Source organism: Phoxinus phoxinus (genome assembly GCF_949152265.1).
Source record: "Phoxinus phoxinus genome assembly, chromosome: 22".
NCBI lineage: Eukaryota > Metazoa > Chordata > Actinopteri > Cypriniformes > Leuciscidae > Phoxinus > Phoxinus phoxinus.
In genome coordinates this window covers 11,659,134-11,685,080 of record NC_136897.1, presented here as the reverse complement: position 1 = coordinate 11,685,080, position 25,947 = coordinate 11,659,134, and the positions used below count along the sequence as shown (strand labels likewise).

At 37.7% G+C, this 25,947-nt stretch overlaps 1 protein-coding gene across 1 annotated transcript in view; it reads left to right on the top strand.

Moving 5' to 3' along the window:
• Positions 1–25,947, top strand: part of wdr18 (WD repeat domain 18) — an 89,615-nt gene that overhangs the window by 21,103 nt on the left and 42,565 nt on the right. The window contains exon 5 of the mRNA XM_079598481.1: positions 19,759–19,902. Within this exon, the coding sequence (XP_079454607.1) occupies positions 19,759–19,902 (144 nt within the window). The remainder of the gene's footprint in view (positions 1–19,758; positions 19,903–25,947) is intronic.

The following is a 25,947-nucleotide window of genomic DNA, read 5'->3' as shown; positions in this document are numbered from 1 at the left end:
GCCACGTCTTTGGGCGCAACCGGCTCCAACTATTGTTTTTCCTTAATGCCTCGCCACTGCCAATCATGCTGCATGCTAATTGGCTTACTGACGTTAACGATAATATTCCCTTAGGTATCGAAATTTGGTACCGAACGACAAGAGATTTTTTGATACTCGATGGTATCGAGGCAATTCGGTCGGTGCCTAAAAAGTATTGAACTCGATACTCAACCCTAGTGTTGAGATTTATGGTATCCAGGGTAATGTCAGCATACCACCACATAGGACGAAACGCATCCAACAGAAGTAACTGTTGTCGCAAGCTGTCTAAAGGGATGTCGAGTAGGGGTTGGCAATATCATATCAAGATTTATTTCAGGAAAATCACGATTTTATCATGATTTTTCATGACATTTTTCATTTTTTTTCATTTTGGTTTTACTATTTTGTAAGTGAGCATTGCATCCAAACTAATTTCCCTCTTTTAAAAATGTAGCCTTACAAGGTAACAAAATATAAAAGAAACAAAAAATGACAGACCATTTAGGCCAAAGTATGGTGAAGATGAAAATCTTGATTTCATTATTTTATCTTTGTTATTAAAGATGCAAATTACAAATACAATATAATATAATATGCAAATGAAATAAACAGTGCTTTATTTTTTCACAGTGGGTGCATTTAACAGTAGTATTCAAGTAAGAAATTGAACAAACAAGTGTAAAAATAAAATGCTAAATAGACTTATATATATACTAATGTATAAAATATATATTCACTGATTCTTATTAAATGTACTGAAGTTATTTAGAATGAATAGAATGAGGCATTTATACAGTATAGCGCTTTCATATGTACTACTGTACACCCAAAGCGCTTCACAATGATGTCGGGGTCTCTCCTCAACCACCACCAGTGTGCAGCGTCCACTTGGATGATAGTAAAGAGCAGTAAGTGATTTTCCCTTTGTCTTTTGTTGTTTGATTAACATTAATGACATGCGGCACCAGGTTAAGTCTGCTGTCACTTTAAGACCTCATCTTAGAAAATCATATATATAAGTAGCACAAGACTATAAGTCGCATTTATTTAGAAATTTATGTGGAGACGTAACTGCACCGTTGACAAGCCTCTCCCGGCAGCCCGTTGTTCAAGCACCCATCTCGTTCCTCCAGCTCTGGCCATCTTGCTTTCAGCCCGCGATTAGCTTTCTTTGTTTTCTTCATTACAGTTAGAGTAACCTCTGCTTTTCGCCAGTCCTTCACAAGTTTCTCACTCACTCCAAACTTTCTTTCTGCTGCTCGACTACCGTTTTAGGCTGCATATTTCACTACCTGCAGTTTGTAATCGGCAGAATAGGATTTTCTTTTTGGGGGCATTTTGTTTGTGTTCAGTCTTTCTCAGTTGTCTTTAAGTTAGTTTCAGTTTCTTCAGTTCAGTTTCTTTTTCAGTTTTCAGTTCATTTTTTCAGGGGTAGGCTACAGGAGCAGCATAGACCGCCCTCTCGCAGCTGTAGACGGTAATGTTTTCTTTTGGTTCATGTCAGTCAGTATGAATTAATTTTGATATATAAGTCGCACCTGACTATAAGTCACAGGACCAGCCAAACTATGAAAAAAAGTGTGACTTATAGTCCAGAAAATACGGTATACAGATACGCATCCAGTATTCTCCTATATGTTTCTGTGGATAGTGTGAATTGTTCTCTGATGAGTCCACCTTCACTGTCTTTCCCACATCCGTGAGAGTTACGGTGTGGAGAGCCCCAAAGAGGCTTCACACCCCGGGCTGTTGCTGCCCAGATTGAAGCACGGGGGCGGATCAGTGATGGTTTTGGCTGCAATATTATGGCATTGCCTACTGCCAAGGACTACCGAACCTTTCTGGAGGACCATGTGTGCCCAATGCTTCAAACATTGTACCCTGAAGGGGTTGTCGTGTATCAGTATGTTAATGCACCAATACACAAAGCAAGACTTGTGACAGAATGGTTTGATGAACATGAAAGTGAAGCTGAACATCTCCCATTGCCTGCACAGTCACCAGATCTAAATATTTTTGAGCCACTTTGAGGTATTTTGGAGGAGCAATTCAAAAGACTTCCTCCAGCATCACATATTGACCTGGTCACTGTTCTGGAAGAGGAATGACTCAAAATACCTCTGGCCACTGTGAAGGACTTGTATCTGTCATTCCCAAGATGAATTGGTGCTGTACACCATACTAAAAATGTTTTGGCTCTGTATGATTTTATTTTTTATGCTTGTTTTTATACTTTTTAAGTCTCTCATTCTTAAGTCTCTCATTCTTGTCACCAATGCTGCATTTATTTGATCAAAAATACAGTAAAAACAGTAATATTGTGATTTTATTACAGCTATAACAGTTTTTTTTTTTTTGAGTATATTTTTAAGTGTAATTTAATCCTGTGATGCAAAGCTGAAATTTCAGCAGCCATTATTCCAGTTTTCAGTCTCACATGATCCTTCAGAAATCATTAAAATATGGTGACCTTGCTGCTCAAGAAACATTTATTCTAATTATTGTTAATGTTAAAAAAACTGCTGTCCACGTCTTAGCCCGGTTTTGAGTGAATGTTGATCTGGGTATCGTCAGCATAAAAATTATAGTTAAGGTGAAGAGATCTCAATAATTGATTCAGGAATATAATAATAATAAACATAAATGCATATAAAAACATAAATACTAAAAAGCAAAGTACCAAGAATTGAGTCCTGGGGGACACCAGTATTAACAGAACCAACTATGATCTGTGGCCATACATAAAAACAAAGTGACTGCGATCAGAAAAGTAAGATCTGAACCAGCAGGGGTCTCCTTTATAAAACTGTGCGTAGGATCCTTTCTAAAAGTGTACGTGTGCCCGAAAGTGAAAAAAATTGCCAGAACCTGCGCAGAATTCCCTTAATAAATCCCACTCAGCAGAAGATTGTGTGCACATGCGTCTCCACCCAGAAATAATTCATTACATTTATATAGCGCTTTTCTGGACACTCAAAGCGCTTTACATAGAAGGGGGGGTCTCCTCAACCACCACCAATGTGCAGCATCCACCTGGATGATGCGACGGCAGCCATATTGCGCCAGAACGCCCACCACACACCAGCTTACTGGTGGAGAGGAGACAGTGATGAAGCCAATTAGTATATATATATAGGAGGATGATTAGGAGGCCATGATGGACAGAGGCCACTGGGCAAATTTGGCCAGGATGCCGGGGTTACACCCCTACTCTTTCGAAAGATATCCTGGGATTTTTAATGACCACAGAGAGTCAGGACCTCGGTTTAACGTCTCATCCGAAGGACGGCGCTCTTTGTCAGTATAGTGTCCCCGTCACTACACTGGGGCGTTAGGACCCACACAGACTACAGGGTGAGCGCCCCCTGCTGACCACACTAACACCTCTTCCAGCAGCAACCTGGTTTTCTCAGGAGGTCTCCCATCCAAGTACTAACCAGGCTCAGCCCCGCTTAGCTTCAGTGGGAAACCAGTCTTGGGCTACAGGGTGATATGGCTGCTGGCATATATAACCATATGGAGATTACAACGCCTCATTTTATTATGCATATCCTTATCTGCAAATCATTTGCATATGCATATTCATCCACGTGATACCATGTTTAACGGTAAAAGACAATGGGAAAATATGAGATACGGACGTACCGTCACATTAAATTGCTAAAAATAATTTAGTAGCCTATCCTTGCCTTGTTTTTGAATAAATAAATCAAATAGTATGAAATACATTTCAGAGAAAGTTTTTCTCAATCTTTTCCACTGGTCAAATTTTAACAGATGGGCCTTATTGTGCATTATTTGCGCGAAAATATTTTTTCAGACAATCTGCTATTATCATGGTAAGCAATCCTCACTGTAGTTAAACATTAAAACACATCATTGTCTGTTTTCTCAAACATGTCAATTCAATTATTACTTCTTCTTTAAAAAAAAAAAAAAACTTCACAACCCAGGTTGATTGCAGTCAGAATTACCTTTTATTTCTTGTAAGAATCCCCCCCAAAAAGTAGTTTTGTCTGTTAACCTTTCAGTCTCATGCGGCACCATTAAACAGTCCATCTGATTCAAACAGGTTTTTGTAGCATTAGCATACCCCTAATTGCACTGAACCATTAGTAGTTTTGTCTGGAGGAGGGTGAATAGCAGCTAAACAATTCTTTCCTTTTTTCTTTCTTTTTTGTGTGTGTGGTTAAGTACCCATGGATTTACACAATGTTATTAGTGAATATGTTTAGTGTTTCATTCTTTTTTATTTTTGTGTATAATGTATTGTATGCTTGGTTCCTGCTTGTTCATTTGGTACAGGCTTAGGGGGGAGTTAACCCTTATAAATAGGGAGCTATAGAGCTTATCAGGTCATGGTTTGTTTAAGGCCAATGGTGAGACCCTGTTGCAAATTGGACCAAATTATTTGGTGTAGCTTTTCTTTGCACATTTGTTTTGTTTTGTTTAGTTTGTTTGTATTTCAGTATGTCACCATGTAAATATTTTTTTCCCCTTCATTTTTTCATCACAATAAACCACCCTTTTCACACGGGATAAGATATCTCCGTAAAACTAGCAGAAGTGGAAGGGGTAACTCGATTTACCCAACGCTGGCACCCTCCTGTCGTCATGTGTGTGTGCATTTCGTTTCTTCCTGATATCATGTTCGAAAACACATTATACCTATATTTTTATATAAAACCATAATGTCCAGTCGAACAATGTATTAATTAACTTCAGATTGGATTATGTTGGTAATAAGCGCTTACCTAACGCTAAAATATGTTTTGCCACAGACTTGTCCCAGCGTCTAGAACGCAACTGAATGCTTTTTCAAGCGCATCCATACTTGAAAAATCGTGGAAAACTACTTTTAAACAGGAAATGACGCAATATTTATGTACATTTTTACAGCTGGTCTATTTGGGCGGGATCAGTAAGGTACTAAGGTAATTTTTCTGGAAAGTCGCCGTAATCTTTACTGACATTGTCCGTAATGATTACTGAGATGGCACATTTGGACGGGACTAAAATCACTGAGAAGCTCTGGTAATAATTACTTTACCCCACCTCTCCATGTTAAAGTAGTCCTTTCCGAATAGGGCTTAAGTAATAGTAAGTGATCGACGGTGTCGAAAACTGCACTTAGGTCTAGGAGAATAAGGATTGACAGAACCAGAGTCGGAGGTAAGAGGTGTAAATAGGTGTACCGCAGTTATTCAGGATAAGACAAAAACATGTTTTGGAAAATTGATTCATGATGTACTCGCTTATATATATTTTGTAAATTTTGAACACAAAAAAAGTTATGGACTTCAGCTTTAATTTATTATGCACAATCCTTACCCAGAATCAACCAATTAATCACTCTTTAACTTATAAAATAATCATACATTAATGGTGGAACCCTCCCAGAGATTATTATGATTAAATCCGGAGTATAAACCGCACTTTTTAGATCAAACTCAAGAATGAGAAACTCCAAAGCTCAAGCATCAAAATATCAAAGGAGGTAGCAGCAACATCATCCCTCCAAGGTCAGCCAGAGATCGCCCTGTGGACTCACTTTAAGTGTTTCCTGTGTGATCACTGAACCTCAGTGATGTATAATTTCCAGTCCTTTATGCTGACACTGTGAAGAAGTGGAGTAGCTATTTGATCCTTCACGCTTTAAGCCTGAAACTTCAGCTCTCAATGCTGATCTATTTTTCACGTCTAACGATATTCTGGTACGATTTTGGTTGAGACTTTATGCCTGCTGTCATTGACATTGCTTTGACAGGATTACGCCAATAATCAAGCCCATTATAAAGAAGCCACAGGCATGACTGATCTACAGGCTACATGCTCTGAGGATCTGTCATGAACGACTGGCTCTGCTTAGTCTTTGTTTAAGCTCGAGGTGTGCCCGCGGCACCGCGGTACACAGGCGTTCAATGTCACACTGAGTGCACTCTCTCATTACCCACAATCCCCCGTGGGGATTTTGCAGGACCGGTTGCTGTCATTGTAGATCTCTAGTGAGGAGATATGGGAGAACGAGGTGTGTTTGGCTGTGGTAATAATAAAGGGGAGTTTACCAAAGGGTGACTCACCCCTCTCTTTCTCCGGACCGTGACTGCCCCGCCATCACAGGTGCAGGATGTGGAAGTATCAGCGAACACCCCGAGATCGTTGTAGGAATGAATGTCCTGACAAAACATGCTCGTGGCTCCCGTATAATCAGCCTCGTCTCACGCTGTTGAAAGCCATTTGAACGCTGTGGCTGCTGTCAGGGTCTCAGGACCTATCTATATCAGAATCGATCAACCCCCATACCTAAGGAGTCAGCGATTAAAAATTTGTTTGTGGCGTCCGTGGGAATGCTGCTCGCACTGTTTAATTGGGCCAAGGCTGTGACACGTTCTGCTCTCGGCTGTTTTGAATGATGCTTGTGTCTTGGGCTTCCTGTGCAGAAACTGTCATGGCTGGTTTAAGGCTGATCCTTATTGACTCACAGACGGCTCTGCTGCCACATGCCTCCAATCACTTGTGGCAGATAGCAGGGGGTTCACCCGACTGTATTTTGACGTTGATGCATATACGCCAGCCGTTGTCTTTTTCTAGAGAGCTAAATCTGAATGTGAAACCTTTGGGGAAGACCATAGTTTAATATTTATGTTGTGCGTTTCATTTAAGCAGAGTGCGATTTGCCGGGGGGGATGCGTGGAATTTCCCCCTTTCTGGTCAATGTATCCCTGCCTCTGCTTAATTATTTTTATCCCCGGTTTACTACACTAGTGGCGAGACGGATCACAAAACTAATCACGGATCCGTGGTTTGATTAAAATCAATTTTATTTTAAAATGATTATTCACTCACTCTTGAGCATCTGGCGCGAGTGATTTCAATGTTAAGTCAATGTAAAGACGCGTCTACGCGCGTCTAGAGGTCCTGCGGCGCAGTGTTTAGCGTGGCGTGGTAGACGCGAGCCTCATTCGCGCGAACTGGACGAATTGCTAACACAGATGATGTCTTTTCTATCATTTCACTGTAGCTCAGCATCGTAATGTAAAGTTAACGTTATTGCATGATCACAGTTCATATGTGTGGGGAAAGATAAGCTATTAGAGTAAAAATATTGCGTTAGGCTACTTCATGAGTTAATAAGAAATAAGATTTTACAATTCCTGCAAATGCAGTGATGAAGTTCATGTTCTCATGATTTATTTTTATGAATAAAAATGTTTCAAAACATCCCCCCTCTGTTTTTTTTACAAATCGCACCTTGCATTTAAGTGACATTGTTATGAACCTATGCAACATTGTAATTGAAGAATGTATTCATGTTTTTTTTACAATTCCTTTCCATGTACAGTAGTCATCTTTATTTAGATAGCGCTTTATACAATACATATTGTTTCGAAGCGGCTTTACAGTGATAAACAGGAGAATGATTCAATGATGCAAACATAATTCAATTCTGCTATAAAGCAGCTCTAGAAAGACAATAGTAAACCGTCATTTATTCAGCTGAAATCAGTTCAGTGTTAAATCAGGACAGTAGTGTGTGAGATAATCGGTGCTGAGAGAGTTGATGAGCATTGCAAATACAACAACACAAGGCTGCATGGTGTCGAGGACTCAACTTGAACTTCGTCATCATCTGCACTTAGTCTTGTTTGCATGCTTTACCATCCACCACTTTACTGAACGACAGGGAAACCTTTGTTAACTGAACCAAAGAGTTTTGAAGAACCCTATTAAATTAGATTGAAATGGAGCCAAAATCTTGCTGGAACAGGTTCAAATGCATTAGTCCCTCATTTGATTTTGGGATAGTTTTCTTTTGCACTTGAAGTGGTCTTGCACCAACTTGACTTTCATTAGTGTTATTGTGTGCTTACCTTTAATGATACTGCTTACACTTTTAGCCCTGGTTTCACAGACAAGGCTTAAAGGGACACTAAAGCCCCTTTCACACAGAGATTCCGGAAAATACACGGATAAAGTGACCCGGGATTTGACCCGGGTTCGTTTGAAAATGGTTCATTCACACTGCCAGTGATTTGCCGGAATCAGAGAGCGCGTTCACACACAACCCGGGTATGTCCCGGATAGACGCGTGACGTTATGATGTGACGTATAAGGTGGCGAACGATCTCAGCTTCGGCGCGGATTGCAAGGAGCTCTCGGGTCTCTGCTTCAGTCCAGTTTGCAGACATCTTTTCGTTCTTTCTTGTATCGATGACGAACACAAACTTTCTTCTAACAGAGTAACACGATAACTACGTCATTGCGAAGGCTCGTGCATCATCACTACGACACACCCCTTACGGCATTTGTCCTGGCTTTTGTTCACACAGCGCGCGTTCCGGGTCTGAACACGGCAATGTTACTAGGTCCCCAACCCGGCATCGATCCCGGCATTAAACCCGGGTCGTGTTTGCGTTCACACAGAAGGCGTTCCGGCAATTTGCCGGCAATTTGCCGGGTTCAAAGTGCTGTGTGAATGGGGCTTAAGTATCTTTTTAGGTATTTTATTATCTAAAATCAATATGTTTATTCATAAATATGTCCTCAATGGTGTACAAATACCTCGGCCAATTATCTGACTTATCCTTATAAATGAAGAATTTATTATCTTTATATACATGGGACGGATAGGTCCACGGAGGCTTCCATGTAGTTCCGCCATCTTGCAAAACTATAATAGCAGAGAGGGACAAAAAGTACTAAGCCAACACGCGTTTGTTTGTTGTATTCCACAACGCGTTTTCGTTCAGAGCCAGCAGAAACGAAGAGCAGTGAGAGGCGCTTGAAACTGCACCGGCAAGTTTAAAAGTCTGGATTGCATTGTTATTATGGACCATACATATGCCAAGCCACAGGAGAAGAAAACATCGTCGCCAAAAAAGTAAAAAATAGAACGTAAAATGCGTGGGATTTCCCCCTTTCTGGTCAATGTATCCCTGCCTCTGCTTAATTATTTTTATCCCCGGTGGGGATACATTTATCCTCCCCTCAAAGTGATCATTCATAGTGCTACTACATAGTGGCGAGACGGATCACAAAACTTATCACGGATCCGTGGTTTGATTAAAGTCAATTCTATTTTAAAATGATTACTCACTCACTCTTGAGCGTCTGGCGCGAGTGATTTCAATGTAAAGACGCGTTTATGCGCAGAGGTCCTGCGGCGGCGGCGCGGTAGACGTAGTAATGGGCGATATAAACGATATGCGATATAAACGATACAAAATTGGCCTACGATAGAGATTTTAATTCTATTGCACTATCGCGATAATGCATGTTGATGACGCAATCTACCCGCGAAATTTAGAGCCACGAGCTGCAACCGGCTGAAACGCATCATATTCGTCGTCATCTTGAGTAAACATGGCTGACAGCGAAACGGAGGCGCTGGTGAAAAAGATCGGTGCAACATCCATTATTTGGACTTGGTTCGGATTTACTGTAAGCCGTCGGACGAGCAGCAGCAAACTATACAGAGTGTGTGGGGCAACAGTTCGGTAACACACGACTAATCTGTTCTACCACCTCAAAACGAAACATGTCACTGAATACCAGCGTGTATTCACAAAATAGTGGTGTAAACACAACATCTCTGTGTGTGCCCGATTTTAAGATTCGTTGTTGTGTTGCTTTTTAACTGAGAAGACATCCGTTTTTCTGCTCTTTGCATCTTTTGTGTCCTTTAAAAAAATAGCCAAACTAAAACTACATTTGATTTGGAGTGCCTTCTGCACTGTTTTGCACTTTTTACTGTCTATGGCATGGCACTACTATAAATAAACTTTTATACTTGAAGCATTTTCTTTAGTTGACGTATACAGGTGAAACTCGAAAAATTAGAATATCATGCAAAGGTAAAAGGTGAAACTAATATATTATATAGACTCATTACATGCAAAGTGAGCTATTATAAGGCTTTATTTGTTATAATTTTGATGATTATGGCTTACAGCTTTATGAAAACCTTTTCACAATATTCTAATTTAGAATTTGGGGTTTTTATAAGCTGCTAGCCATAATATAAACATTAGGGCTACTTAAAGTGTCTGCAGCTAGTGTACTTGAATTTTATTTATCTGCAACATTATGTTGTATAATTACAGTTTTGCACAATAAATGTTCTCAAAACGACATACACCTTTCTTTCTTTCTTTAAAAAAATATATATTTAGCAGTTGTTTGGCTTTCCTTAGGGTCTGTGTAACCTGTACTGAAATGGTTTTATTATAATTTATATATAGTGATATATATCGTTATCGCAAGAGGCTGCAATGTATATCGCAATATGGATTTTAGGCCATATCGCCCATCCCTAGGTAGACGCGAACCTCATTCTACTCCAGTTTGCGCGAATGAGGCGAATTGCTATCACAGATAATGTCTTTTCTATCACTTCACTGTAGCTCAGCATCGCGATGTAAAGTTAACGCTATTGCATGATCACAGTTCATATGTGTGGGGAAAGATAAGCTATTAGAGTAAAAATATTGCGTTAGGCTACTTCAGTTAATAAGAAAAAAGATTTTACAATTCCTGCAAATGCAGTGATGAAGTTCATGTTCTCATGATTTATTTTTATGAATAACAATGTTTCAAAACATCCCCCCCCCTCTGTTTTTTTCACAAATCGCACCCTGGGCATAACTACAATATTTCATGTTTTTCACAGTCAGTAATTCATACTGTAACATTCGTTTGTTTGTTGTCATGTTGCAGTTTGTTTGAAATAACACACCTGTTCACCTGAAGGAAAACTCGACGAAGTGCTATTAGAAGACATCCTGTCAAAGCTTTTTGGTACATATCGCCTACCGTAGATGCAATGCGCATTTGAAAAAGCGAGGCGCTGGAGAGCAAAATTAGTTTGAATGCAAAATACAAATTCACCACTAGATGAGAGTAATTCCTACTTATTGTCCCTTTAAGACTAGACTAAAATGCATATTTGAGCTTTTTTAACTGAAAGCAACTTGCACTGGCATATCTTAAAATATTTCAGTGCTATTTTTTTTGTCTCAAGATGCACACCAGTAATGTTTTTTTTCTAAGGCACATTTATAAAAATTACTTAAATGTCCTTGTTTAAGTAATCTAAGCTTTTCTGTGAAACTGTCTTAGATGCTTATATGTCCATCTATTTCTTATGGTTAACATAAAATACAATAATTATTTATGAAATAAAAACAGTTTTACTTAAACCAAAATTAAAAACAAAATTAAAAAGTCTCATTCTGCAATTCCGAATGGACATACTGTCAACTCTTTCTTGTTTGTACAACAACCTGAAATCACTACATTTCTATCTACGAGAAGGTGTGAAGCTTGTTGATCAGGTTCAATGTCAGTCGTTTTGCTTTCAAGTCAAATGTCCGAGTCCTGCCCCGGCTTCCTTCTCCGTTCATGAATTTTCTAAAGGTTTATATGAGGTCAGAAACTGATTTCAGTCAGCTGAGCTCTTCAAGCTGCATATCCACTGGCCTTGAATGGACTTCATCTTCATTATAATGGATAGCGGGTTGAGTGAGTCATTGCAGTATATTGAATTTTATATATAAATAAATACAGCCTAAAGGTATGTGAAATGAATAAGCTATATGAAAAGTTTAGGAAATGGAACTGAAAATGCAGTCATGACGGAATTTAAAGGGCTTTTTTTAAATGTGTCAACTAGTAAATGTGCTTTTTGTTTCTCTATGGGTGTTTCTTCAAGTATGGGCACTTTAATTAAACACATTTCAGTGGAAACTGGTGCTTTTCAAGAGTGGAGATGCGCAGACGTCACTTATCAATGACAAAATATGTACACTCCTGTGGAAAAAACGGGCCAAGCCAAAAAAGGGAAATATTTAGTGTTTTATTTTATTGGTCTTAACTATTTTAATCACAAATCACTGGTCAGGCAATTAGCAAGAATCGCGAAAATACTGTAGTAACTTTGCATGGAATAGCCTTCCTGTTTGATTTCTTTAAATGTTTTAAGCCGGCGTCTGGGTAAACTTGCACACAGCTTTATACAGGAAGAAGAAACGGTGTTGTTTCACAATGTTTATGGCTTCAAAATGTTCATGAGTAGGTGAAAAATGTCTCCCAGTTAGTTTGAGTTTATTGTGAGCATTGTCTTGTTAAAAAATAACATCTGATCATTCCACTTTAGATGATAACTTTTCAATTGTGGGAAACAAGCCATTCTACAATTTTCACATGTACTTCAAAGTAAATTGACTAAATTACTTTTTAAATGACTTTTCACAGTGAATTAGCTCACCAATACCAGCAGCTAAAAGGCTCCCCACACAATGGCACCTCTTTCTCCTTGCTTCACTGTCGTAGAGTTGCATTTATTATTATATTTCTCTCCAGATTTTGAAAGACACCGCTCTGGAGCATCACCATGCAACTCGTGTTTCAATGTGATTCATCTCTCCCCAAAACCCACAACCCATCTGAATCTAATTTTCCATATTCTGCCAAAAACTTTCTGTCATTGATGTTTTTCTGAGACAGCAATGGCTTTATAAGTAGTGTATTTGCTTACATTTTTCTAATTTCCTGACCGATAATTTGTGGGTAAGACTATGGATGCTAACTAGTGGTCAACCGATATATCGGCCGATATTTGCCTCTTTTAAAAAAAAAAATTATATCGACATCGACCGATAAGTTTTTCTGATTGACCGATGTGCTGGAAGAGGGAATTTTATTTTGACTGCACTGAGAACGGCAGTGCCTGAGCACACACTATAGTTGTTTTTGGCGGCCTGTTTTAATTTTAGTTTTAGTCTAGTCTTTGTGTCAAGCTGTCATTTTAGTTTTTATTAGTTTTAGTCACATTCATACTCTTTTTAGTCTAGTCTAGTTTTAGTCGACGAAAAGTCTGAGCATTTTAGTCTAGTTTTAGTCGACGAAAACTAATGACATTTAGTCTAATTTTAGTCAATGAAAATAGTATTTTAGTCTCTTTTTAGTAATGCAATGCAGTTCTATTTAACCCAGTCAATATAGTATAAGTAGACTAGCCTTCGTAGTAATGTAGACGAAACAAATTTTGTTTTAGCCAAACTCATTTCAAACAATGTTATCTTATTATATTGTTACCTTATAGACTAGACACGGAAAACGCTCTGATTTGAATTTACAACATAGACCCTATTTATTTTACAAAGAATATAGCCTATAGACACATAAATGTCCCTTTCTCTAACTCACCGCAGCGGCATCTTCTAAATCAGGGGTCAGGAACCTTTTTTTGACCAAAGAGCCATGTTTTTTTTTTTTTTTTGGTTAATGCACTTTCCAAAAGAGCCACAGTAAAAAAGAGAATAACATTATTATTAAAGGCGTGCTTTTTTCTCATTAAAATTAAACAGTAGGCTAATAATTAGGTCCATAGACAACTAAAAACAAACAAATATTCAGCAAACAATAAATAAGTTGCAAAATAGAATTAATTGGGCATGGCTTTCACTGTGAGGTTGAGTTACCAACTGATGACTTTTGAGCACAAATCCTCTTCAAGAGAGAGAGAGAGAGAGAGAGAGAGAGAGAGAGAGAGAGAGAGAGAGAGAGAGAGAGAGAGAGAGAGAGAGAGAGACAGAGAGAGAATGCACATGCAGTAGCTACTTACATCTACTGTGTTTACGTGAATACTCGACTTGGCATTTTTTTAAATATATTTCTGTGTTTATTTGGCCGTTTAGGCGCGCAACCGAAGACAGGCTACTATGCGTGTGCGTGTTGCGCTTGAAGCGCGCGCAGCTTCCTATCCTATCAGTAGAATTCAGTTCTCTTTCGCGACTTATCGGGCTTTTAATATATATTTTCAATATAAAAAGCACATCCTGCTATTTTCTTTCTCATTCATTCATGTTTTGTTATTAATAACATTCAACAGTATGTCTCGTAAACTGAGCTGCGACACGTTTATAGGACATAATTGTCTCTGCGGCAAAAGTGAAAGTAGCCTATTACCAGCGGTTGAAATGTTTCGAAGTGTCTCTTTGCACAGCAAAGCACCCATTTCAATAAAAGGATATATTAAAGGTTATATAGCCTACTTTTACATTTTCGCCGCTGTTCTAAAAGGTTTTTTTTGCCATTACCAGCAAGCTGCAGCTGCTCGAATCCCAGTGCAAGGAGACTAACATTTGTCTCGTTTTGGTCAATGAAAATGAGACATTTTAGCATAGTTTTTATTTTGTAAACCACTTTTAGTCTCGTTTTTATTCGTCAACAATATTGCATTATACATTTAGTTATAGTCATCGTCACATGACCAGCATTTACGTCTCGTCTCGTTTTCGTCACGTGATAAAGGTTCGTTGACGACGATATTTAGTCATAATTTTCGTTGACGAAAGCAACACTAGCTCCCATTCTCCATCTTCATTAGTTATTATGGCACGATCAATAAACTTTGAACCCTTGATTCCTAACTATGCTGCGCTATATTCAGTTTCCCACTGTCATATTCATATAATTTTCACTGTGTGCTGTATGTTATATAGGTGTTAAGTTTGTCTTTATTTGAGAAATTATAATTCCCAGTGCACACAAACATACCAGATTACTGTTTTTTTGTTTTCATATCTTTTCCAAACAATTTTATTATTTGTGAAAAAAATATGATTACAGAATCAATACGTTGCCATCTAAAGTCTGTCTGGAAGGTGCAATAAAACTGTGTAACGCACAGGTTGTTCCAAGTCAGTTTAATCACAGTTTTATATTTTCATTCACACACACACACACACACACACACACACACACACACACACACACACACACACACACACACACACACACACACACACACACACACACACACACACACACACACACACACACACACACACACACACACACACACACACACACACACAGAGAGAGAAAATAATAAATGCTGGCCCGCGACTGTTAGTAATACAATAGCTTCACTACTGGATTGCTACATTGTAGTTCTCAGCAACATGGGGTTACATTGCTATTTTTAAGTAATTTTAAACTCACAGCTTTGTTGTTTATAGAGATAGACGCTGAACAGACACAGATATGCATATCTTACCCCAAACCCCTTGCTCTCTCGTTGTGCATTAAAATTGTTTAATGCACTGCTAGCCATGGATTATTCCTTACAATACTGTATGTATATCGGCTTCATATCGGCCACCCTGCTCTCTAAGATATCGACATTGGCCATCAAAAAAATAATATCGGCATTGATTAATTGTCGATAATAATGTAATCGATAAAACACCGATGGTCGATTTAAGCAAGGTTAATACACCTGGAATACGTATTAGAGTGCGTAGAGTGCGTAATAAATTAGATTAATATTAGAGTGCGTAGTTTTGAGGTGCATGCGTCTCATGCGCAAAGCGTGCAGCAGACACACGAGGAAAAATGAAGGAAGTGTACCTTAGCTACGTATTCCAGGTGTATTAATGCCTTCAAGCCATGCAACATGGCAGGCTAGCCATTTATTTCGAAACACAATGAATCAAAGGTCCAAAAAAAACCTCCAAACAAATGATTTTACTGAACATAAGAACTACCGGTGCTTGTAAATAAACGGCACAATAAAAGAACAAAGAATAAACCAGTAATACGGTCCTGGTTGTTGAGTCGATGATCTTCCAGCTCTGTTTCAGCTGTGAGCTCCTATTCTATGGCTCATGGAAAATCCGAGTCAATCTGAGCGAGCAAACCAGTCCAAGCGCGGTCAGTGTAAAACAGTGTCCGATCGGTCTGGACATATCGTCCCCAATACTCACCCACCATACCCGAGATCCAGTTTTCATTGGCTGAATGTTCAAATGACATTGAAAAACACTGTCATGATAGCGACGCACTCTCATCCCTAAAGTCTTGTCTTAAGTACTTGTATTCGGGCTCGTTCGAGACCGCACTAAATAAACATATGCAATCTACTATGGTTTACTATTGTTTCGCAAAACCAAAATGGCGCAAAAGCATCATGGGTATACCGTTACAGTGGCGTTTTTTTCTTGGTGTCTTACTGAAACAATTATGCTTGTTGTATTGTGCTAGTAGAATCTATGATTTTACTAATCACATTTTTCTGAACTCTCATCATGATATTCGTTGGCTCCAGTCACCCCTCGCTCCACTCGCCGTTCTGTCCCTTTTAGACAAAGTGGTCATCATCAGATTGCCATCAGTCAAGTTTTTTGATGTTTAATCCGTCCCACTGTTGTTCATTAGTCATCTGAGCTCAATAGCATCAGCTACAGTGGATTACAGTCTGTCAGTCACCATAGATGAATTATTCTGTCTGTCGTTGCCGTGAGGGGATTCTGGGAGGTCACGTCGCACAAAGAGCTGGGCTTGTTAGCACAAGAGGGATGGAGAGGTGTCTATGTGTCAAACTGCAGAACGATCACTTTTGGGTATTTAATGATGTGGTTAAAAACGTCTGCATGGATTGACAAACTAGGACAGAGTTCAGGCAGAAACTGCCCACGCATTGGACAGCCTGATTTATTATGGTCAGTTAATTTTGTTGAACATTACCTGACCTTTGCCCTACATGTTTAGAAGTAATCTTTTACTCCTATGGTTTCTCATTAGGGCTCACACAGTTTTCAAGATTTGAATTATCTCTGGTGGAGGTCATAGACTGAAATACTGGCTGGACATATTAATTGGCTGATAATTGACCATTCAGAAAATCAACATCGGACTATAACTATGCCAGTAGGCAGATTCATTAAAGTAGTAATTCTACTTGCTGTTCTAAATCATTTCCTTTTTTTAGATTAATTAATTTTAGTACTTAAAATTCAAGACAACAAGTTGACAAAGTTTGTCATTCATGTGTTTGTTTTTAATTTTAATTGTGAGTCCATATTGTTTAAACTTAGCATTAATTTAAATTCACAAATTTGCTATTATCATATTCTATAATTCTAGTAATTATAAATACGTCTAAATCTATTATTTTAATCATTTAGAAATTTATAATTAATATAATGAAATTGTATTTTAAATATAATTTTAAATTAAATTACATTATTACTAGATTTATACTTAGTACTGGTATATAGAATGTCAGCCAGTCTGTCTCTCTAGATATCTCCACGTTTTTCATCAAGAATTTACATAAATTATTAATATATTAAATTATATGGTTTTTGTTCTGAATATTTTTTTCTCAGTCACTAAAAGTGACTATTCGATAATGGGCAGTTTCCTTTCGCTCTTGACATTTTATGACAGGGTCATGGGCATTGATCCTTTTCAGTCAAAATTATTTTACGGTCAGTTTGTCTTCTTTATGATGGGACATCAATCCAGCTGGACTCGTGCAGGGAAGGGTGTCGGAGCTCTTTTGTTAAATTATCATTGTACGAGCTCACACACAGTATGTTCTTGCTCACTAAGTAGAAACTTCCACTTCAATTTTATATTTCCACTGATTAAAGATCCTTTAAAAAGCAGCTGTAAATTAGAGAATAATGGTTGTTCTCTAGCTTCTAGCTCTGCAAGAATAGATCTTTCACTTGGACTAAAAGTTTGTGTTGTTGGCTCAGCAATATCACTTCAGAGAACTTGAGCTTTCCAAAGCTGAGCTTCTGAGCTGTCTAATGTCCACTTCAGCACTTTCTCTGAGACGATAACACTGCATTACCCCTGAACCAATTAGAGATCATCAGACTTTTTGGCAAAAGTGTTTCCGTTACGCTAGAACTTGGAACGGAAAGGTGTAGATGTTGGAGAGATCTTTGTGGATTATATCATCCTGGGAGAAGCACAGTCCTGACATACACAGAGTGATGGTTAAGTCTTTGTCTTTTGTATTCACTCTTATCTGTGTCTCTTTATTCTTTTCTCGGTCTGCCTCTCTCATGATTCATTTCTAGATTGATCAATGCAAACATCAAAAACCTAATGATTTGATGTACCGTAGTTGTTTTTATCGAGCTGAATCACATCGAAAGATCTGATCCAAAAGAACGGTTTGTTCACAAAGCAGATACCGTGACTTCTCTCATGAACTGTCACGAAGGTCAAGATTTTAATTGCTTTTCTTCAATTTTGGACCGTTTCTATCATAAAACTTGAGACTTCAAAAGGTTGCATACAAGTCTTATGGACCACGCTTATCATACTTTTAGTCAAGTATGTAGAGACATACAAAGGAACAAAATGTTGTGCCTCACAGGACCACTGTTGCATATATAAATACAACACATAACCTATATAAAAAGAGGTAATTTAACTGAAAATATAAACACGCATATATTCTGATTCACAGAATATAACAACACAAAGTGCACACTGTATAAAACATGTAGTGCAAACTGAAGCAAAAGGACATTAATGGCATAGGGACATTAGCATACATACTTAGTATACATAATGTGACAGAGACGGATTCACATTATAAAAATACACACATAGAAGTGACGTAAGTGCTTCAGACAATGTGATGTGTATGTAGATTTTTTTTTTTTTTCAGGTGAGCCTGAATGGCAGTAATGATTTGAAAGTGTCCAATGCATAATATACTGAGAGACGAGAAAGTATTGGGACACCAATGATCTGTGCAGCATTATTCACTGTCCACTGTAGGGTATTGTGTCGCTGCAGTCTCCATACCAGACAGTGATGCAGTTGGTCAACAGAATCTCAATGGTGCCCCTGCGGAGTGTGTTGAGGAGGGGTGGTGGGAGACTTTCTCTTTTCAGCCTGCGGAGTAAATGGAGGCACTGCTTGGCCTTCTTGGAGAATGATGTAGTGTAGAGGTTGTCAACAGACAGTCAAGGTGAGAGGTCAAGGTGTGCACCTCCAGGGATTTAGTGATGCTGACTCACTCCATGGTCGAGCCGTTGATGATCAGTGGGAAGTGTTCAACAAGGTTCTGATTGACTTCAGGAGAAACTCTGTTTTTCTTCCCTACATTGAGGGACAGGTTATTTGCACAAGTTTGGCCATTTCCTCTCTGTAGAGTGTTTCTTCATTGTTTCTGATGAGGCCTACCACAGTTGTGTCATCCGGAAACTTGATGATGTGATTAGAGCTGAACTTAGCATTGCAGTTGTGCTAAGGTCGTCTTATTAAGAAGTCCAGGGTCCAGTTAAAGAGGGAGGTGTTGAGGCCTACCAAGTTCAGGTAATTGATGAACTGTTGTAGAGGTAGGAGGATATTGCATTGTCCGTAGAATGGTTTGAACATAGATGTGATTTGAGTATTTAAGGTGGGTGCAAGCGACAGCCCTGTATGCAGTTTTCCAGCTGTGTAAACCAGGTCTATTGTAAACCAGGTACCTTGTTTCAAAGTTAACATGTTAGTGATAGAGCTGACCTGTTCAGTAAATAGAGTATCCCTAGAATTGGCACTCGGGGGAATATCCCTCACCTCATGTTGTGTGATTGTGACTCGACAGAATCGAATAAAGTCCACTTTTCATATGATACTTTTATGGTTCTTTTGTGCCCAGTTACTGGAGGGACCAGTATCATATTAGAAAATGTGTAATTTTTATAGTAAAATTAATATTAAAAGCAATATTTTGGATTAAATTAAATGTATTTGTAAATAAAAAGTATTTATATGCTTGTGTATGTATATATGCTTGACATTTTAAGGAACATAATAGGAACATAAAACATTTATTAGAACTTGGCACATGTTTCAAAAAAGATTGTTGTTTTCATGATCTTTGACATCCTTATTTTTATTGACCCGATGCCTTTCTCTCTCCTCATGTCATAGGTTTGGGAAATTTCCTCTGGGGAGATGCTCCTGTCCGTCCTCTTCGACGTTGGCATCATGTCAGTGACCTTTGACCCCTGCGAGTATTTCCTATTCTGTGGAGGCAGTGACGGCAATATTTCTCAGGTGTCTCTATGCAGCACGGTAAGCACTTTAAACGCCAGCATTTCCTGATCGCTGGCATTTATTCTGAAAGCATATCCAATGAGACCTGTGTAATAGAGTTTTTGACACCGTTGTGAAGTTGTTTATGAGACATTTAATTGGCCCATAGCACATTGACGAGCAGCCTGTTGGGCTTTCATAAGCAATAATGCACCCTGTCTTATCTTCACTGCATTAGATGGAGAAGATTAGTTATTCTTACTGGACTCCTGCTTGGCAGCGATTAGATATAAATAGCGTAAAATCATTTTCCGTCAAATCTTCATTTCTTTTATTTCACATAGTCCTCTGAGTAAACTTAGACAATTTCTGGTGTTAAACATTTATATGCTGAGATTTGCGATCCTCTGTTCTGATCCTTCAAATGTCCTCAGCACTGCTGAGAACTAAAGTGAATGATTTTAAGTGTTTTTTTTTTTTTTGTTGAGCTGTCCATTTCAGTCCAGGTCAGGGCATCTTAGAGAAAGCGCTCTGTGCTGGAAGGCAAAAATGGATGTGAAACGAATGTTTTCTCACATTCTCACCTCACTTCACCTTTACACCAGAGGACTCTTCTCAAAAGGAATTTAAGATGAAACGTATGCAGGTGTCACGGCCATTGTCAGTTTCACTTAAAGCCCATTGTTGGACCATTGGGAGTAGGTTATTCCCCAGCAGGTGCTTTTGGCTTTGAGAAGGTATGAGGACCTGTATGAGCTCAACTAGCAGAAACATCTGCTTATGGAGAACATTGGTATTGGGAATTTTGTGGTTTGTGGAAATTATTACAACCCTCATGTTGTTCTAAACCTGTATGACTTTCTTCTGTGGAACGTAAAAGGAGTTTAGCGTAATGTTCACGCTGCTGTTTTTCTATGTAATGTAAGTGACCAGTGGCTGTCAAGCTTCAAAAGTGACAATAGACACCATAAAAGTTGTCAAAAGGACATGGTCACTATATTCTATGTAGTCATATGATAGTTTTGTGTGAAGAAACATATAGCAATGTATGTCTTTATTTACTAATAAAGACTCCTTTGCTGCAGCCCCTGAATTCCATTCATATTTGCATATACACTGTCTTTTCATGAGTTGTTTGTCATTTTTGTGGGGATGTATTACAATACGATATTGAATTTCCAGGACTGGTCAATGCCAGTAAGCCGCTATTTTCTTTGTCATGGTCGATAACTGATGAATGACTGACATTTCAATTATTTTGTTTAAAAATGTTAATAAATTATTTTAAATGCTGAATTAGGGCATCACATTATAATGTACGGTACTGTATGAAATATCGTTTTTTTATTTTCGAATTTCTGTAAATGACATTTAACAGAAATGAGCAAGCACAATTAAATATCCCAAATTGTCCGATACTGACAAATAAAAATAAATCTCTAATATTGGCCGATAACCAATATTTGGTACCAATAAAATATATCGTACATCCTTTGATTTTTGCCTTGTGAACTTGATTAAATACTTCCTTAGATAAGTGTAGATGGAAGAAAGAAACGTTTGGAGGAAGCAACACTTGGCAGCATGATCCCATCCTTTTCTAGTCAGCACTTAATAAAAAGATTTATCTTACCGTGCTCGCCGTATGATAAAGTATTCCTGAGGTCATATTGAAAAGCCTAACAGGAGATGCTCGAGGCAGAATTTTTTATGAATAAACAATTTTCCTCTTGAGGCAGTATTTATGTTTTAAGTGTTTAAGTGTGTTTGCTCTATGTCTTAAGCCAATGTATGTGTGAGAGAAAGCATGTATTTCTAAACATCTTTAAACTGAGGTGAAACTGTGTGTGATTCATTCCCAATCTGTCCTGATACATTCATCATCATTGTTAAACTTTAATCAGGGCATTAATTAGCTGGTACTGACGAGCTTTTTCAGCCTCTCAGTTTTTTCATTTTGTTCCCCACGTCTGGAATCTCAGCCAGCCTTAGTAGTCTACAGGGTTTCCTGATTTATTTATTTTTTTCATGTCTCTAAAACCTTTCAAGATGTTCAAAGGCTATTTATTGGTAGACTTGAATATCTTTGACTTCTAAAGCTGGTTTTTGCACTCTTAATAATTTCGTCTGCTGTCTTAAAGTTGGTTTCAAAGTGAGATTAATTGGTGGGATATGAGAAGTCGGGATGACTATTGTACATTTTTCATTTCAAGTCATATTACAACTTACATCGCGAATGCAGACGTGAACTTGACCGTTCTTGTCTAAATGTGTAACTCTCGTTGTGGACGCGCTCTTTCCCATAACAACAAAGCTTGAAACATGGGCAACTAAAGCACAAAGAATTTACAACATTCTATTACTATCTATTACTAATTTCACAGTGTCCTTTCACAGTAACTTTAGTAATAACATTAACACTAGTTTAGCATCCAATTCTCTCTGTGAACTAGTTGCTTGCTTATTAGCAGGCATATTACTAGGCTGTTTATTAATACTTATAAAGCATATAATAATGTCTTTTTGTACATCCCTTAATCCTACATAAACATAAATTGAACATCTACCTTACTAACTATTAATAAGCAGTAATTAGGAATTTATTGAGACAAAAGTTGTAGTTAATAGTTAGTAAATTGTGATAATGGGACCCTAAACTAAAGTGTGACCGTAATAATTATACATTTTGCATAAATATATGCAAGTGACCCTAAACCTAACCAAATCCTAACCCTATAGTAGGTACATGTAGTTATTTATTATTACTCGGTACTTAAATGTATAATTACAGTGTAACAAAGGCACCTTAAAATAAAGTGTAACCCAATACTGTTCTTATTTTAATGTTATGTATATGGCAGTTTGGCATTGCATATCTTGCACTTAACTGTATTTTCATTATCAAAGAGATTACAGGCATCACTGCGCACTTTCAAATCCATAGTTTCACTGTATTGCACAATAAACTCATGCACATCCCTAATAAGCAGTCTTAGGAGTCTTTGAATCTGGCATCCTGACTTCATTCCAAAACAGCGTCCTCAATCTTCTCGCTCTGATTGGGTTAGACGTTTTCCTTTGAACAAAATACAATCACTTGCCAGTAAAATTTGTGCAAAACAAAAAATTCCTCTCGTCAGGGCTAGAGGATGTGTCTTATGGTGTATTAGATTTCATGTAAAAAAAAAAAAAAAATCATTATTTATTATTCAGTTGTGACCTTCTCTTAACCTTCTCTTCTCAGTCCAGCAGTTTCATTGACCTCTTCACCCCGTTACAAAGGTTAAAAAAGTACTTCCTCAGCTCAGTTTCTTTCCCCTTGTTTTTTAGATGGTCTTTTAGTGATGAACAAGGGTTGAATTTGTCATATTTTAATAGAAAAAGGCTTTCTGACAGGAAAGCTTAGAGTTCCCTGCCTGCTTGAAGACGAAAGACAGAGAGAGAAAATAAAGAGACGCAAAGAGAAAAATACAGAGAGAGAGAGAGAGAGTGAGTGTGTTACTGCTGAAGGTTTTTAAAATCTAATCCTGTCAAGGCTTTGTGCCTCAGAAAGACATCTGTTTAACTTAAACTCATGCTGAACATCCCTGCTGTATACAAACGCTTGCTTAACTTGCTTTTAGAGTTTATTTTCCCCATCAAGATTAGATTAAAGGAATAGTTCAACATGAAAATCCTGTCATTATTTACTCACACTTGTTGTTGCAAACTCAAATGGCTTTTTTTCTTCTATGGAACACCAAATCATTTTTTTTCTTTGCAGTTATTGCCAATCTTTCAAGCTTAAAAGGATAGTTCACTTTAAAATAAAAATTCTGTCATCATTTACTCACCCTCAAGTTGTTTCAAACCTGTATGAATTTCTCTCTTCTGCTGAACACAAAGGAAGATATTTTGAAGAATGTCAGTAACCAAACAGTTAACTGGTCCCATTGACTTCCATATTTTTTTTTTTCCTACTATGGAAGTCAATGCGACCAGGTAACTGTTTGGTTACTGACATTCCTCAAAATATCTTCCTTTGTGTTCAGCAGAAGAAAGAAATTCATACAGGTTTGAAACAACTTGAGGGTGAGTAAATGATGACAGAATTTTCATTTTAAAGTGAACTATCCCTTTAAAGAAAAAAAGACAAAAGTTTCATATGTATAAAAGGAACAGGATATTATATTTTAGTTAATAAAAACGACCATGAATTAATTAGACGTGGGAACATTTTATTATTTCTTGGCCATGATATCTATTTTTTATTTCTGTGTGCGGGGATCCGTACATAAATTTCGGTAACACTTTATTTTGTTGTTACATGTAGTTATTATTATTGACCTTTTTCCTATGTCCCATGATGCTTTGCGCTAATTATGGGAATGACTTCTGTTAAACTGTAAACAGTCAGCGAATGATTGCAATAATAAGCATTTTCAAAAACTGGGTACAATGAGATGACATTTTTCAACCAAGACATTTAAAGGACATTTAAAAGTGTAAAAGCATTAACAAATGATTAAAACAGACCATGAATGACACCAAAAGCTTGATTCTTTCCACAGCAATATTACGGTCGTATTAAATATCACTGTAGTAAGATGTGTCTGTGTTATGTAACATGTGTTGCCTTAATTAATAATGTTCATTAACTGGAACATCGAATGATAATATTCGAACTGATTTGCGTCATTTAGACAGCCAATAAATATTTGATTTACTTACTTTAGAAACATTCCAGTAAACACTGCTAATAGGGATTAGAAGTGAATGGGCGACGATTACATTTGAAAGCATCTTGAAAACAAACCTGGAAAGAGACGTGAGGATTTGGGGAGGAAAACCAGAGATTCTTCATGCATTCCAGTGAATTATTCATGGGAAATATCATAATTAAATCAGTAGAACACAAGTGCGCAGTATATGTTGTCTTTTTTAATACTGTTACAGCAGAATGCAAAGGGGAAAAGAGAGAAAAGAATCAGGTGGAAAAGAATGCAGCGCCTGAAAGGAACTCTTGATTTAGATATTCTTGTTGTACCATGTCATGATGAAATGCCAAGCATTGCGTTCTCCTGATATCTGAAAATAGAACATGAATGACGTTGCACAGCTCTTTCAGTCGAACTGACTGATACAATTATTTGTTGCGCAACCTTTTTATTTGAAATGATCCGTTTCAGTATTTTTTAGTGGAACTTCCCCAAAACCCGGAAGTGCCTCCCATAATCTAAACACTGTAGGCTCGTTAGGAAAAAGTTTGATAAATGATACATAATTACATAACACTAACCCTAATCCTATTCCTAACCATAACCCAATAGTAAGAACTTGTAGTTAATTAATATTACTCAGTACATAAATAACGAAAAGTACAAAATTCAGCTTCGCCATCACAGGAATAAATTACATAGAAAACGGTTATTTAAAACTGTAATAATATTCCTCAATATTACAGTTTTTACTGTATTTCTGATCAAATCAATGCAGCATAAGAGACGTCTTTCTAAAACATTTTAAAAAATGACCCCAAGCTTTTGAACGGTAGTGTAAGCTAAGTTGCTATATATGGACAACATTGGTTCTTAAGCACATGAACTCAAACCCTTGTGGTTGCTTGTAGCTATTTTTTTATTATGTTTTATTGCACACAGTGCTCTCAGATATGTTTTAGTACAACTTTTAAGGTGTACTGTTTTTTTTTAATTGACTTCTAACACATCGTGAAAGTCAGTCATTTAAACCACAGCCCTCCTTTTAATCATAAATCAAAAACGGCTATTCTTAAAACCTTTGATATATTCCAGAGGGAATTCATGGCTTGAAATTGCCAATTCTCTTCTGGCTTTCAGGACTACAAACTGAACGGCTCTATTATTTGAATTACAACAAGGTCTCTCAAAACTATTTCCTCCTCCTAATCACATGGATTTTATTTCCGGACCAGTGCGACGTCTGTCTGTATTAATGTGCAAATCTGAATATGAAAGACGTGCTTTTCCTTCCAGAATGGCCAGAGATCTCCTCCTGGCTTTAACTCTTCCTGTCATGTATTATTGATGCTCCTTATTGCCAGTCTTTAAAAGAGGTGATGTAATG